The sequence below is a fragment of the Eupeodes corollae genome, chromosome 3, assembly GCF_945859685.1.
Source record: "Eupeodes corollae chromosome 3, idEupCoro1.1, whole genome shotgun sequence".
Classification (NCBI taxonomy): domain Eukaryota; kingdom Metazoa; phylum Arthropoda; class Insecta; order Diptera; family Syrphidae; genus Eupeodes; species Eupeodes corollae.
In genome coordinates, this window is record NC_079149.1 from 84,566,144 (window position 1) to 84,580,863 (window position 14,720).

The 14,720-nt window shown below is 35.0% G+C and overlaps 1 protein-coding gene across 1 annotated transcript in view; it reads left to right on the top strand.

Annotated features, from left to right (window-relative positions):
• Positions 1 to 350: 350 nt before the first annotated feature.
• The window catches only part of LOC129949290 (unconventional myosin ID), an 85,239-nt gene continuing 70,869 nt past the window's right edge, over positions 351 to 14,720 (top strand). The window contains exon 1 of the mRNA XM_056060659.1: positions 351 to 841. Coding sequence (XP_055916634.1) covers positions 753 to 841 — 89 coding nt within the window. The 5' untranslated portion in view covers positions 351 to 752. The remainder of the gene's footprint in view (positions 842 to 14,720) is intronic.

The window sequence follows — 14,720 nt, forward strand, 5'->3', positions numbered from 1 at the left end:
TTTTGCATTCATTGTATTTCACTTACTAAATACTTATTTTTACACTTGAAAATGTTGTCCTCGCTATAATTTGAATTTCCTTTCTAAAAAAAAGAGTAGACTCAAACTTTTCGCCTGCAGTGTACTAAGAGAACTCCCAGCAAAGAAATATATCCAATACAACAACCCTACAACAATGCCCCATGGCCGACTGTCAAATGTAAACCACCACCTGTCAAAGAAACAAATTCCGTCAAACAATTTATTTTTATTCAGCCAATCAGCTCGCATTCAGCTTTCTTATGTCATTTCTGTGAAGTTTTGTTTTTTAAAATTTCAGCTCGAGTTTAGTTTCAGTTTATTTTTGTACATTTCGCTTGGTGGTTGTGTCTTATTTCGTGCTCGTGAACTTACATTTTTATTTTTGCCGCCGAATGGTATAAAAAAAAGACATCATAATAAAATAATACACGATTATTAGCAAACAAAAAACAAACAGAACATTTTTATATTTAAATTGAATTCATTTCCTTTGCCGTGGACAAGAAGGTTTTTGGTTTTGTGTTGCGTTTCTCAAAATACCACTGTTTTTGTTTTCAATCGATTTCTGTTTAGTTTTAGTGAATTCATCAAATTCGACAAAATTATTATAAATGTGCTTTTGTCTAATGTTGTGTTAATAATTATTTTAAGTGACTATTTTACTTTTGAACATTTTGCAAATTCCGTATTTTGAAAATACATAAATACAAAAATTATAACTAGAAGATATTATGGCTATGCCGAACGAAGTTGGCGTCCGGGACTTTGTCCTATTGGACTCGGTAACGTTGGAGAAATTCATGGATAACCTTCAAAAAAGGTAACTAGAAAATTATTCCGCTTATTGAAATTGAAACACCATCATCACGCCGCGCCGTCACCACCGTCATCGCCAGAGACTCTCGCTTCGCCAAGTTAATAGTGAGAAGTCTATAAATACGCGCGGGCACGCATTGTATTGTATTGGCTTAAAGTCAGACTTTCTGTTGTGCATAGAGAATCGGGCTATCAAATCAACTTCAACTGGATTGTGTGCCTTATTGGGCCAAAATCATGATTTCATTCTTCTTCTGATGAATTCTTCTCTCGGCAGTTGTTGCTCTTCGCTTGTGTTTTTGATTTTCTATCAAATCATACATTAATAATTTATTGTCATCCTCATAAATGGAAAATTACATAGGTACCTAGCTGGGTCTAAGATTATGCATCGACTTCAACTTCGACAGCCATCCGTATCTCTACCTCTACCTCTACCTACCTTCTTTATCCATGTCTGCCAATATTGTTGTTTTTTCTTTTTATTTCGATGTAAATGGGGTGTGGTTTGGTTGTGGATGTTTTGATTTCCCTTTCGGCAAATGCAAGTTAAACTATAATTTAAGTTCATAGGTAGGTATGTATGTCTGTTTATTGAGAAGATACATTTTGGAGTAATACCAGAAATGATAACAGCAAACCCTCATACGTCAAACCATGACTCACCTTTAAACCAATTTACATAAAGTCTATGAGTTTTGTATCTACTGAATAATTAGATGGAATTCATTATTTCAAGTTAGCATTCTTGTTCACTTCGGTAATTAACCTACCTCTATACATATGTATATGTATAATAGATATTGTTTATTTGTTTATAAGATCAGAGAATAAGTAAATCACCAAACCACTTGTCAATCTGTTTAAAGGCTGGGAAATATGAATTCGTTTATAATTATGAACTTACACTCCGCTTCAACTGAATACGCACAAACATTTTTAAAAATAATTGTGTGCCTTTCTTTCCAAACATTGATGGTTGTTGTTCCATCTGTTGATTCTAATTACTACCTTAAGACGGTTTGAAAAAAATTGAAAAGAATTTTACAAAATTTTTATACGATCTGAATATACATATTTGTAGAAAAATGTTGTTATACGACAAAGATATTCAGTAAATGTGTATTTGTGTAGATTTATGTATTTTAACTGGAAAATCAATTATCTCAATATTCTGTTTATGAAGTTCATGTAAATAATTTTAAAGATATTGCAAAAACCTTAGCTGAGAATTGTTATATTATAATCCTTGGACATTTTAATTTACCAAATGTAAAACGGCTATTTTCAAATGATGATGAACAATATTTTACTTATAACGTAACTAAAGATTTTGAATACACTGTAATTGATAGCTGATGAATTTATTTAAGAAAAATGTATTTTCGATAAAATATTTTATAATGAAATAAGAAAAGTTTTCATATGACTAAAAATATTCAGAAGTAACTAATTTGTTTTGTTTAGAACAAGTATTCAAAATTCAAAGTATAACAAATAAAATGGTAAAATAATTAATATCAACACTCCTCCTTAATTATTTTACTTCGTAAATATTCAAAGTATTTGCGTAGAAGAGGCTTGGTCAAGATGTCAGCCAGTTGATCCTTGCTTCTGACATGAACTGACGTGACTGTTGTTCCAATATGCTGCTGGATGAACTTCCTTGATATCTCGATTTGTTTCTTGCCTTTAGTTATAACAGACTGATTGTCAATAAAGTGTGGTGTAGGTTTGCTTGTGTCTAATTGTTTTAATTCTTGAGCTAATCTTCGTATCCCACAGACTTCGTCTATGGCTAATACTGCTGCTCGATACTTAGCTTCAGCGGTGGAATTTGATACGGTATTTTGTTTTTAAGTTAGCCAAAGTATAGGGCCTCCACGTAGTAGGATAACTCCACTAGTGGACTGTCTCCACCATAATCGGAGTCACTATACACAGAAAGATTCTTATCTGCATCAAAACATATTCCAAATTTTGTTATCTCTTTTATATATTGGAAGATACGTTGTACCATTGGCCAATGACTTCTTATTGGCTTATTGTTGAAGCGACTTACGTAATTGACTGCGAAACTTATATCTGGACGTGATATGGTAGCAAGATATAGCACAATTCCAACGACTTCTCTGTATGACGTGGAATTATCCAAAGGACTATCGTTAACAAAATTTCCAGGATCAGTGACCATTCCTCTTTCCATAGGTGTGTGTGCAGGGTTTAAATCTCTTCAACATATTTGGATTGATTTACAAATATTCTGTCTTCAGACACTTAAATCTGCATTCCGAGACATGAGAAGCACTTGTCTCTTTCAGTATCATGAGTGATCTTACTTTTGATCAAGTTTCTTCAAAACGTCTAACATCTCGTTTTCATGTTGTCCGACCACGGGACCATCATCGACATGTAACACCCAACGATAGGTTAGAGGTGCAATATGCTTAGGTTTTTCAGTTAAGATTCATGTTTTCATTTTTATCAATGAATCACACTCCTCTAACATTGCTTTCTTCCAGTTTTCATCTTGAAGGGCTTCATTGACAGAAATATCACTAGTTTCACTGGGCATACTTTCTTTAATAACTTGTGTGTTGTGTTTTTGGTGGTTTTATAACGCTACGTAATCGTGAGCTTCTTCTTACAGTTGTTACTACTGGACTTTCAGAGCTATCAAATTTACTTCCATTTTCCTAAGTCTCAGTCCTTTCAGATTCAACGCTTCCATATTTTGAGCTTGTGTCTGATTTCTCGGTATCAGATGTTTCAGTTAGTGGTGTTTCTATTTCAGTAGAGCTTTCGGTTTCAGTGTTGTCATCAAAAACTACATTGCTAGAACTGATAACGTCTTTGGTCTCATTTATGAAGACTCTGAAACCTGGAGAATCAACATCATAACCGACAAATATACCTTTCGTTGATTTTCTGTCCATCTTTCCTCTCTTGTTGCCTTCTTTTAATACGTAGCAGTCACAACCAAAAGATTTCATCTTGTTTGTGTCCATTTTTCTTCCAAACCACAAATCCGCTGGACTTTTATCTTTAACAGTACAAGTACCAGTATGATTGATTCTAAAAACGACATAGTTTACGGCTTCACCCTATAAGTTTTCATTGAGGCCTCGAGCATGAATGACTGTTCTCAAAGCTTCAACTATCGTTCTCATTTCTCTTTCAATACGTCCGTTTTGTTCTCGAGTATAAGCACTTGACTTGCTGTGAAAAACTCCCAGACTTTCTAAAATTTGTGTCGTTTGGCGGTTCTTTATTTCAGTTCCATTGTCTGAACGTAATGTCTTAACTTTTCTATCAAACTGATTTTCAACTACTTTCAGGAAAGTTTCCAGCTTTTTAGCTGTCTCAGTTTTACGTTTCAAAAAGTAAACAGTCCTAAAATGAAAGAAGTCATGCTTAAAAAGTAGAAAATATTTTGCTTCTCCTAAAGAGTGAATGTTCATCTCACATAAATCAACATGTATTAAATCAAGCTGTTTTTCTGAAATTTTTGGATTTAGAGGATGTGATACTCTATGTTGCTTTGCATAGATGCATCGTGGACAAACATATTAGTTCCAATCATCTTTAAACTAGATTCCATTTCCATTTAGTACATCTCGCACATGTGTGACATTTTGATGTGCAAGCTAGTCATGCCATTTTCTTAAGGAAATGTTAACAAGACATTTTTCAAACTCTCGGCGAAACTTCATTTTGTATAACTTCCCTTCTCTTTCTGCCAAAGCTCCTACATTTCCACTTGAGTCTTTGAATATCGATTGATCTGCATTTGCTGACTGTTTGTAACGCTTATCCAACACTGAACTGACTGAGAAGAGATTGAAAGGCATTTTTGAAGTACGTAATACGTCTTGTAACACAATTTTTTGCCAGATCTGACCGTCAAAGTCTTCAAGTTCAATGTCACCTATACCGATGCCTTCTAGTTCGGTTGCATCACCAATAACAATCATGGTCGGTTTTTGAAGGGTTATGTAGTTCTTGAAAAATTCTCTATGTAAGCTCATGTGCTGAGTTGCAGCACAGTCTTGATACCAACAGTCTTCAGAATAGCTGTAACTTTAGGCGGGTTGGACATTAATCAGAATATGTATATATATTCTAAAAAGGAATTTACAAATTTACAACTTCTTTCCTATTCATACTTTTCGTTTATGAATAGGTTTAGACAATATGATGCAATGTTTATGAATATTTTGTCGTAAATTGATTTTTTTTTTGTTAAATTTCAACTTTTTCTGAGTGTATAGCTCGAAAACGGTTAGGAATTAGAAAAAAACATTGAAATAAATGTTTTAGATAATTTTAAGAACTCCATTTTATTATCTAAAAATATTTCTCTCCGAGGCACCGTTTTCGAGATATAAGCGAAAAACCCCAAAATTCGTACCTTTAATAAATTATATTTATTATTTTTTCGTGATAATTCTTTTGTATTTAGATTAAGTCTTTTGATTCTGCAATTTTTTAGTAACAACGATAATTTAACAATACAAACAATTATCAAGTTTCACATTTCGGGAAAACTTACAGTTTGTGGCATTATACAGGCATTCACCTCATTCTTAACACATTAAGAGACTGGGGTCTCGGACCTAGAATCTTTCAATATATCAAATCCTTTCTAACGAACAGAAAGTGCTACGTTAAAATCCGAAATATGTTTTCTAAAACTAGGCCACTAGATAATGGAATTCCACAAGGATCTACTTTATGGATAATTTGTTTTGCAATCGCTTTCAACGAAATAAGTAACCTTATCTCTAAACACAGAGATCTAGATCACTGTATCTATGCAGACGATGTATATATATTATGTAAATACAATGACCTAGACAAAATAAAATCAGCTTTTTCTCTTTTGCTTAATGAAATCAGCCATTGGTCTTTTACCTCTGGTCCTTGTCTTTCCTTAGAAAAATGTAAACTTATTCAAGTCTGCAGAAAACAAAACTATACAAACCTAGAATTAATAATTAACAACACTAGAATAGAAGTAGTTACTAATCTAAATGTCTTAGGTCTTCTTATAAACAATAGATATAACTGGAAACCTCACTGTACCAATCTTAAGAAGGCATTAGCAGCAAGGCTAAATATTATAAAATACCTTTCATCTAGTAAAAGTAATGCTCATGTAAATTCACTTTGCAAATTGTCTAAAATGCTAGTTTTAAGTAAAATTGATTATGCTTTGCCTATTTACGGCTCCTGTCCAAAGCCAACAAAGAATATAATTGCACCAACATATCACCAAGCTGCTAGGAAAAGTCTTGGGGCTTATCCAACCACTCCAATCAAAAATATTCTCGCTGAAGCTGGACTTCCAACAATAGAAGAGCGGTTCCTTGAAGCTATTGCAAAACTCAATGTAAAGTTAATATTCCAAAATGGCTCAGTGGTAGACAGAGATGTCTGCAAAGTTATCTCGCACAAACGCACATCCGCAATACACCACGCCCTTGAGTCTAGAAATAAACTCAACTTAGCCTTAACCAAAACAGCCAAATACACAGCAGTACAACCACCATGGTCTCTCCAAAAGGAATCTGTCATTCTCGATCTACAAGAGCTCCAAAAAAATAGCACTTGTAACACCGTCTTCAAGGCACGTTTCATGGAAATCCAAAGTGGTCTTAAAAGTAAAGGCTGGAACTTTATGTATACAGATGGCTCTAAAACGGACTCAAGCACTGGTTTTGCAGTTGTAGCCCAAGATGGCTCCCTTATCACGCAAGGGATTTTACCTAACATTGCCTCCATATACACAACCGAAGCTCTAGCTATTATAGAAGCTGTTAAGAACAGTCTATTAAGACAGGGGAAATGGGCTATCTCCTCTGATAGTTTGTCAGTACTACAGTCAATAGTCAATCCTAGAAACGACACTGACATTATAGCAAAAATCCGGGATACACTTTCAAAAGCCAAAAATAAAGTGAAGCTCATCTGGACTGCAGGTCATGCAGGAATTGTAGGTAATGAGCTCGCAGATGCTGCAGCTAATGCTGTACTTAAAGCTCCAATCTACACATTCAACACGTTTAGTCGCCTTGACCTAAAACGATACATTCATCAAGAACTTCACAATCAAAGATTGCTTGACTGGTAACACTACAAGCACCACTACAGCTTAATCAACCCCACAAAAATTCAGCCTAAATTCCCAACCGATGTACCCAAATCTGACCTTAGAACATTCATCCGACTACGCCTTGGTCATACCGACTTCACCCACCAACACCTGCTCAAAAAAGAAGCCCCACCCACTTGCCCCAGCTGTCACAACTCTACAACCATCACCCATTTGCTTAGTCCATGTTTCTTATCAGGACAACCTCAACAACACAACAACAACAACCTTAACATTTTGGAACTTCTTAAGGAACCGAAGCAAAGCAATATTTCAAAACTAAAAGATATATTCAATAACCTTAAAATTTCTATGTAACTTAATTTTTAAAACTAGAGCCGAAAGCCTTTGCTGCTTGCTGTTTGCTCTTAGCCTATATATTAATAGCATTTTTTTTTCAATTGTATATTGATATTTTAATAAATAAATAAATAAATAAACAAATGAACTGAGTACTGCGCTTTCTCCAAACAATTTAATTTCCGTCAGACCCAAATAAGTTAATTTTGGTCTCGTCCGAGAACACAACATCGTTCCAGAAACTTTGGTATTTGTTGAGGTGTTTTTTAGCGAACTCAAGACGTTTCCGCTTATTTATTTTGGAAACAAGAGGGTTTTTCCGAGCAACTCTGCCGGTAAAATCATTCTTCCGAAGAACACTACTATAACAGTTTCGGTCTTTCAATAAGTGTCGCCATTTCAGCCGCCAAGTTTGGTACACTCATTTTGAGGTTCACCTTGAATTTTCTTAAAATTACTCGTTTCTCTTGCTGGGAAAAGATTTTTTTTCTCCTTCAGGGAGCAACTGTGTTATTAGAATTTTAATAAAACCGTATAAAAAAGTAAATCAACTATTCATTTTTGATACCGATTGTCTCCTAAGATAGCTCTTAAAACATTAAAACAAAAGTTAGCTGTTCACAAGAAGCGCACGAAAATTTGGATTTCTTGGTTCAAAATTATTGTAAAATTCAAGTTTTGAAAGATAAATCTAATAATGAATCGGATTTTTCATAAAAAAACATAGAAATTTGAAATCAATTTTCAAGTTCCTCAAATTCAATCATTTGTTGAATCAGCTCTTCTATCAGATACTAACATACACATATCAGAAATGCTTTTGGATTACTTTTTTTTACATCACAGCTGATTTGGATCAGCTGTTATTTTACACAGAAAGTAGTCTGCCTGAGATTGAAAGCTGCCATTCCAAGAAATCCCAATAATTCTTAGCGATGACAATTGACTTTTTTTGACATAACAATAATAGTTCAAATCAAAATCAAATCAAATGGGGTGGCGCAACAGTCCGTTGTGAACCAGGGCCTAGTGACTTACAACTCTCAACCATTCCTGTGTGCGAGTACTGTTGTCAGGAATGGAAGGGACCTACAATTTTAGGCCGAATCCGAACGGCTAGTTTGAGAAAGCACTTTTTCATGACAAGAATTACTCTTGAAGGATTTGTCAATTCCTCGCAAGAGGCAGTACCCGCGAAAATTATTTTTTTTTTTTTTTAAATTAAGGTGGCACAGGCAGGGATTAACATACATACGTAATTTAAAATCTAATACTTAAAACATGTTGAAATAATATCACCTAATTGTAATAAATAAATAGTATCTTATAAATTATACTAGATATAAATTATCTTAATGTAATTGGTCGGAAAAAAGTAGTGTTGCGCTTTCGACAAATAATAAAAATACTTCCGCGTGCTGAAAGTCAAAATGTTCACCATATCAGAAGCACATAGTTATTGTTTAAACATTTCATAAACAATTATCTCATTCATGCTTCTTTAATATAAAAATGAATTATGTGTGAGAATCAACTTATTACTAGTTCAATAGGTAAACAAAACAAAATTTAAAGAAAACAATGTTCAATTAAAATTCATTGAGGAAACGAGAAAACAAGAATCTCTAATCATTGCAATGTGAATACAAAAAGTAAGTCCACGGAAGCCTCACAATTCAAAGACTACTTTTTCTATGCAAGTATGTAGGTACTTTCGTTCATGACAATTACGTATGTATATTTAAAAAAAAAAAGACCTTTTTCCCACTCAATAAAACTTTGTGTTGAAATAGAAAATAAAAACAAAACAAAAAAGGTTTATTATTCCAACAAAAAAAAGAAAAAAAAACTAAAAAACGGTGAGAAAAGCAATTGCCTGCTAAGTTTAACCAAATTATTTGTAGTGCAACTTAATTGTTTGTGTGCACGCGAACAAGCGACACGCTGTGATTTTGCTTAAATTAAGTTATAGTATTACCATTTTTGTTCTTTTTTTTTAGAAGACTCATAAATTATCTTTCCTTAAAACATTAATGCTTGCAATAGAATACTTTCAATTAACTTTTTAAAAAATGTACTTAAGACTTAAAATTTCTTAACTCACATGTATGTAGATGGAATTGTCTTAAGATTTTATAAAGTATTGTTTGAATTCTTCATAAAAAATACTTACTTACTTACTTAAGGTGGCGCTACAGTCCTGTGTGAACTAGGGCCTCACCCAACAAAATTCTCCATCTAGCTCGGTCCCTAGCTAGATGTCTCCAATTTCGCGCTCCAAGTTGGGTGAAATCACCTTCCACTTGTGAAGCCACCTGATCCGTGGTCTTCCTCTACTGCGCTGTCCTGTGGGTGCGGATTCGAAGACTTTCCGGGCCGGAGCATTGGTTTCCATGCGCTCTACGTGACCCAGCCATCTTAGTCGTTGGACTTTTACCCTTCTGGCTAAGTCTACGTCGCTGTACAGCCCGTACAGCTCGTCGTTCCATCTTCACCTCCACTCCCCTTCGATGCATACGGGACCGTAGATCACACGAAGAACTTTTCTCTGGAACCGACCCAAGGTGCTTTCATCCGCTTTTGTCATGGTCCATGCTTCTGCACCGTATAGCAGGACGGGGATGATAAGGGTCTTATATAGCAACACTTTGGTCCCTCGAGAGAGGACATTACCACTCAATTGCTTTCTTAGTCCAAAGAAACAGCGGTTAGCAAGAGTTATTCTGCGCTTGATCTCAGCGCTGGTGTTGTTTTCTGCGTTTACAGCGGAGCCTAGGTAGACGAAGTCCTTGACTACCTCAAAATTACGTCTGTCGATTGTGACGTTTTGACCATTTCCTTTCTAGACGACAGCATGTACTTTGTTTTGCCCTCATTAACCGTTAAACCCATTTTTGCCGCCTCTGGCTCAATACTCACAAAAGCCCCATTGACATCACGCTGAGTTCTTCCGATTATGTCAATGTCATCAGCATATGCTAGTAATTGGACAGACTTTTGAAAGAAAGTGCCTCTAGTGTTGACGTGGGAGCTCTGCACTATTATTTCAAGCACGATGTTAAAAAAATCACATGACAGCGCAACACCTTGTCTGAAACCTTTTTTGACATCGAAAGGTTCTGTTAAGTTGTTTCCAACCTTTATGGAGCAGCGTGAATTCTCCATGGTCATCCTGCACAAACGGACGAGTTGGGCAGGACATGGCTCTATACAGCTCGTCACTGTAGATGCTGTCATATGCGGCCTTGAAATCGATGACAAGATGGTGGGTGTCGATTTGGTGTTCTTGGGTTTTTTGCAGGATCTGCCGTAATGTGAATATTTGATCAACTGTGGACTTTCCTGGTCTAAAACCACACTGATAAGGACCAATCAGGTTTTTGACTATGGGCTTTAGACGTTTACATATTACGGCAGAGAAAATTTTATAGGCGATGATAAGTAGACTGATTTCTCTATAGTTGGTGCAGTTTAGAGGGTCTCTTTTTTTCAGGAACGGGCAAACAATACTGAGGTTCCATTCATGGGGCATGCTTTCTTCCGACCATATCTTACAGATAAGTTGGTGCATGCTCCTAACCAACTTATCCCCAGCTGCTTTAAACAGCTCGGCATTCAAGCCATCCGCTCCAGCGGCTTTATTAGACTTCAGCTTAGATAAGGCAATCTGTACTTCGTCTAAGTCGGGAGGACGGGATTGTTGGCTTTCGTCGTCTATATTGAATGGAGCATCCTGTCTGACAGCAGAATTCAATTCTTCGTCAGCAGAATTCAATTCTTCGTTGCCGTTGCTGAGGATATGGAAGTGGTCTTTCCATATCCTCAGCATTGACTGCGGTTCCACTATAATGTTTCCACTTTCGTCTTTGCAGCCTTCGGTTCTAGGTTTATGTACCTGTGCATTTCGTTTCACCTGTTCATTAAACGTTTGAACCTCATGCCTGCTTTTATACCTCTCAACATCTTCAACGTAAAGTAAAATCAAGAAATAAAAATCCACCATGGTTTGATCGATATCTTAAAAATTTGAAGAAAAAAAATATTAGAAACAATGCCTGGTTGAAGTGCAACCCTTCAACAACAGATGGAGGATTATAACACCTTCTTACAAGTTACAACTTAGAAATTCATTCATAATTAACTAAAACTCTCTCTCTGAAGACTTTCTTGCAAATACCAAATGAGTTTTAAAATTAAAATGTTTGGTCATTCGTGATTGCAAAATAAAATTTGACGGATTCCCTTCAAGTATGCCTCATAAAGATGAAAGAAAACTTGACCCTTAGTATTTAACCCTAAAACTCTCTCTCATTAAATTCTAAATTTTCAAATAATTTTCGAGTTCCAAACAATTTCCCTTCTTGGGTTTTATTAATCTGACAATCTCTAAAGCGGCTTTACTATGAAATATTTTAAATTTTGACGACAATCAAGTCTCAAACCTGATTTCCTACCATCATTTGTTCTGAAAAATATGTAAAACATTTATCATATCGGTTGTTTTCCCTGTTTAATAAATCTTTTAAATGCTGTCATTTTTCAATATTATGTAAATACGCCTTTCTCAAACCAACCCATACAAAAATTACCCGTGTTTTTTTGGCATTCTATAAATAGTATAGTAGAAAATTCCCAAAACCTATCGGCAGTAGGCTGATTTTTGTATTTAAAAATTGGTACAACTGAAAGAAGGCCTGTCAGAATAATAATAAAAAAAAATACAAGTAGAAAAATGTTTTGTGAAAACCAAAGTTAAAATTAACTTCAACAAAAAATAAAACTAACTTAAACTCATAAAATGTACAATATTAAGAAAATATGTAATAGATGTAATAGAAAAAGCATTAGAAGAAAAAAAAGTAAAAACTAGAAAAACTGCTATTTTCTTAGATGTTGCTCAAGCTTTTGACAAGGTTTGGCATGAAGGACTTGAGTATAAACTGCAAAGGGAAGATCCCAGGCAGTACTTTGAAATATTAAAATCGTACATATCAGACCAATCGTTTAGAATAAGGGACGATCAAGAATACTCGGAATTGAAGATAATAGAACCCGGTGTACCACAAGGAAGTGTCCTAGGTCCTACCCTGTATTTACTATATACAAGGGATATTCCAGTTGGTAATCACACCATAATGGCTACTTTTGCAGATGATACGGCAATTTTGGTACCCGACAAATGTGTCTCTAAGGCAGCAGTAAAACTTCAAACTGCCTTCGACACAGTGAAAGCTTGGACCGAAAAATAGCGTATCAAACTCAATGAAACAAAATCTTCGCATATCAACTTTAAAAATAAAAAGATAAACAATATTCCAATAATCATTAATAATAATCAAGCTGTACCTTACGCCAATACGGCCAAATACCTTGGAATGACTTTAGATGCATAGCTAAAGTGGAAAGAGCACATAAAAAAGAAATATGGAAAAATGTACTGGTTACTTGGTACGAACTCTGATTTATCAATCCAAAACCAAATAATGCTGCATAATCAAGTACTAAAGCCTGTTTGTACCTATGGAATCCAATTATGGGGCTGTACAAAGAAAACAAATACCGAAATCATCCAAAAATTCCAAAACAAAGTCCTTCGTGGAATAGTGAATGCAGCTTGGTACATAAGAAATACCGATCTACATTGTGACTTACAAATAGAAATGGTTAAGGAAGTTGTTAAAAAATACGCTGTATCGCACAACCAGAGACTGCAAAGTCATGCTAATTCTGAAATGATAGCCGTCTTGAATATAAGAAACCATGTTCGGAGATTAAGAAGAACCAAGCCTCACGAGTATTAAAAAAAAATTGTAGAAAGTGTTGTCAAACTTAATCATTTTTAAATCTTCCTGTGCGGTGGAAACACCAAAACGATTTATTTAACCTAAACTGAGATAAACCTTTGGTGGAAACATAGCAAAACTTAATTATCTTTTCTATTCTTATAAAATAAACCCAGTTAGTCCATTTTCATTTACAAAACTAAATAATATCAACAGTAACAGATTGATTTTTGTCGCCAATGGAAAACACATGATTCCAAATGCACAGCTACTCAACGAACACAGCCATCGAGATACGAATGCAATATCAATCGTATCAACATTGAGAACGAAGGCACATAAGATCCATTCGAGACTCGTATAAATGTCGAAACCCATCCGTAGTAAGATTCTACTTTAACTTTTATCGGTAGTATTCATACTGCAGATATTGTTTTTGTTATTCGTGTAGAATCCTACTTTACTATTGATAGATTTTTCAAGAAAACACTGGTATTGTCTTAATCATTTAATCTCTATTTTTCGTTCTATGACTAAACTGCCAGTCATTCCACAATTGTTTATCTTGAGTACCTTTGTTTTTTGTAAAAAAATCGACAGTAACAAATCTTCAAGAATGTACCACTTTTGTATTGACGCCTTCTAACGTCTTCAAGGTCACTGGATATTTACTGAACTTAGTAAAGCGTTTGACAAAATTATTTCTTGGATTTCGGTGTTGTGATAATCGTCCAAGTACATTTTTAGTCAACTCTGGTGTTCCACAGGGAAGTCATCTTCGTCCACAGTTATTTGACTATCCTTCCATTTCTAACAATTCAATGATATTAATTTACAGTGATGAAGTCAAAATATTTCGAACAATAGTATCGTAATGTGTATACACTCTTTATCTATTTTACTCTAATATCGTGTTATAGTAGAATAAGTACGTATCAACCGTTTTATTTGTAGCAGTAAACACTTGTGTAGAGCATTTAGAATAAGGAGCATCATCTGGTGACTTAGAGGAGAACTCGCTTCGTTAAGCATCGAGAACATTCAGTGCCTACAAGAACCTAGCAGTTTCTTGAACCGATTTGAGGTATATAAGTAGGCACTCGGAAGCAAAGCGGTTCATTGTGAACTGCGTTAACGTAAAGACTGTGTTTGAAAAGTAATTATTGAACGTGTTCAATAAATAAGTTTGTAGCGATTTAAATAAAGTACATTTGTGTTTTATTTACAAGTGTGAATAAGCTTTAACTGTCTGACCAAGACGAATATTACAGTATCCTTATCTGTGAACTACTTCTAAACGACCGGGTTTAAAAAACTATGGGAATGGTGCAACACTTAAGGCCCAACTATAATAGGCATAAGCTAGCATATGCGCGCATTAGTAAACGTGCGAATACAAAGAATCTCAATACGAGTGAACACAATGGAGTCTAGCTCCGTTTCGTTCAATTTTTCTCAGTTTTGTTAACTTAAGCACACTTAAGCAAAAGCGATCCCAGCCGCTCGCCGCATAAGTAAAATCTGACATGTAGATACGTGAGCAAAATTGCATTATGGGTATCCGCGTAATTTCACAAACTTAAGTGAATTTTCGTTGGGTTTTTGACATAAGCTTATGTTTGCTTATGCCTATTATAGTTGGGCCT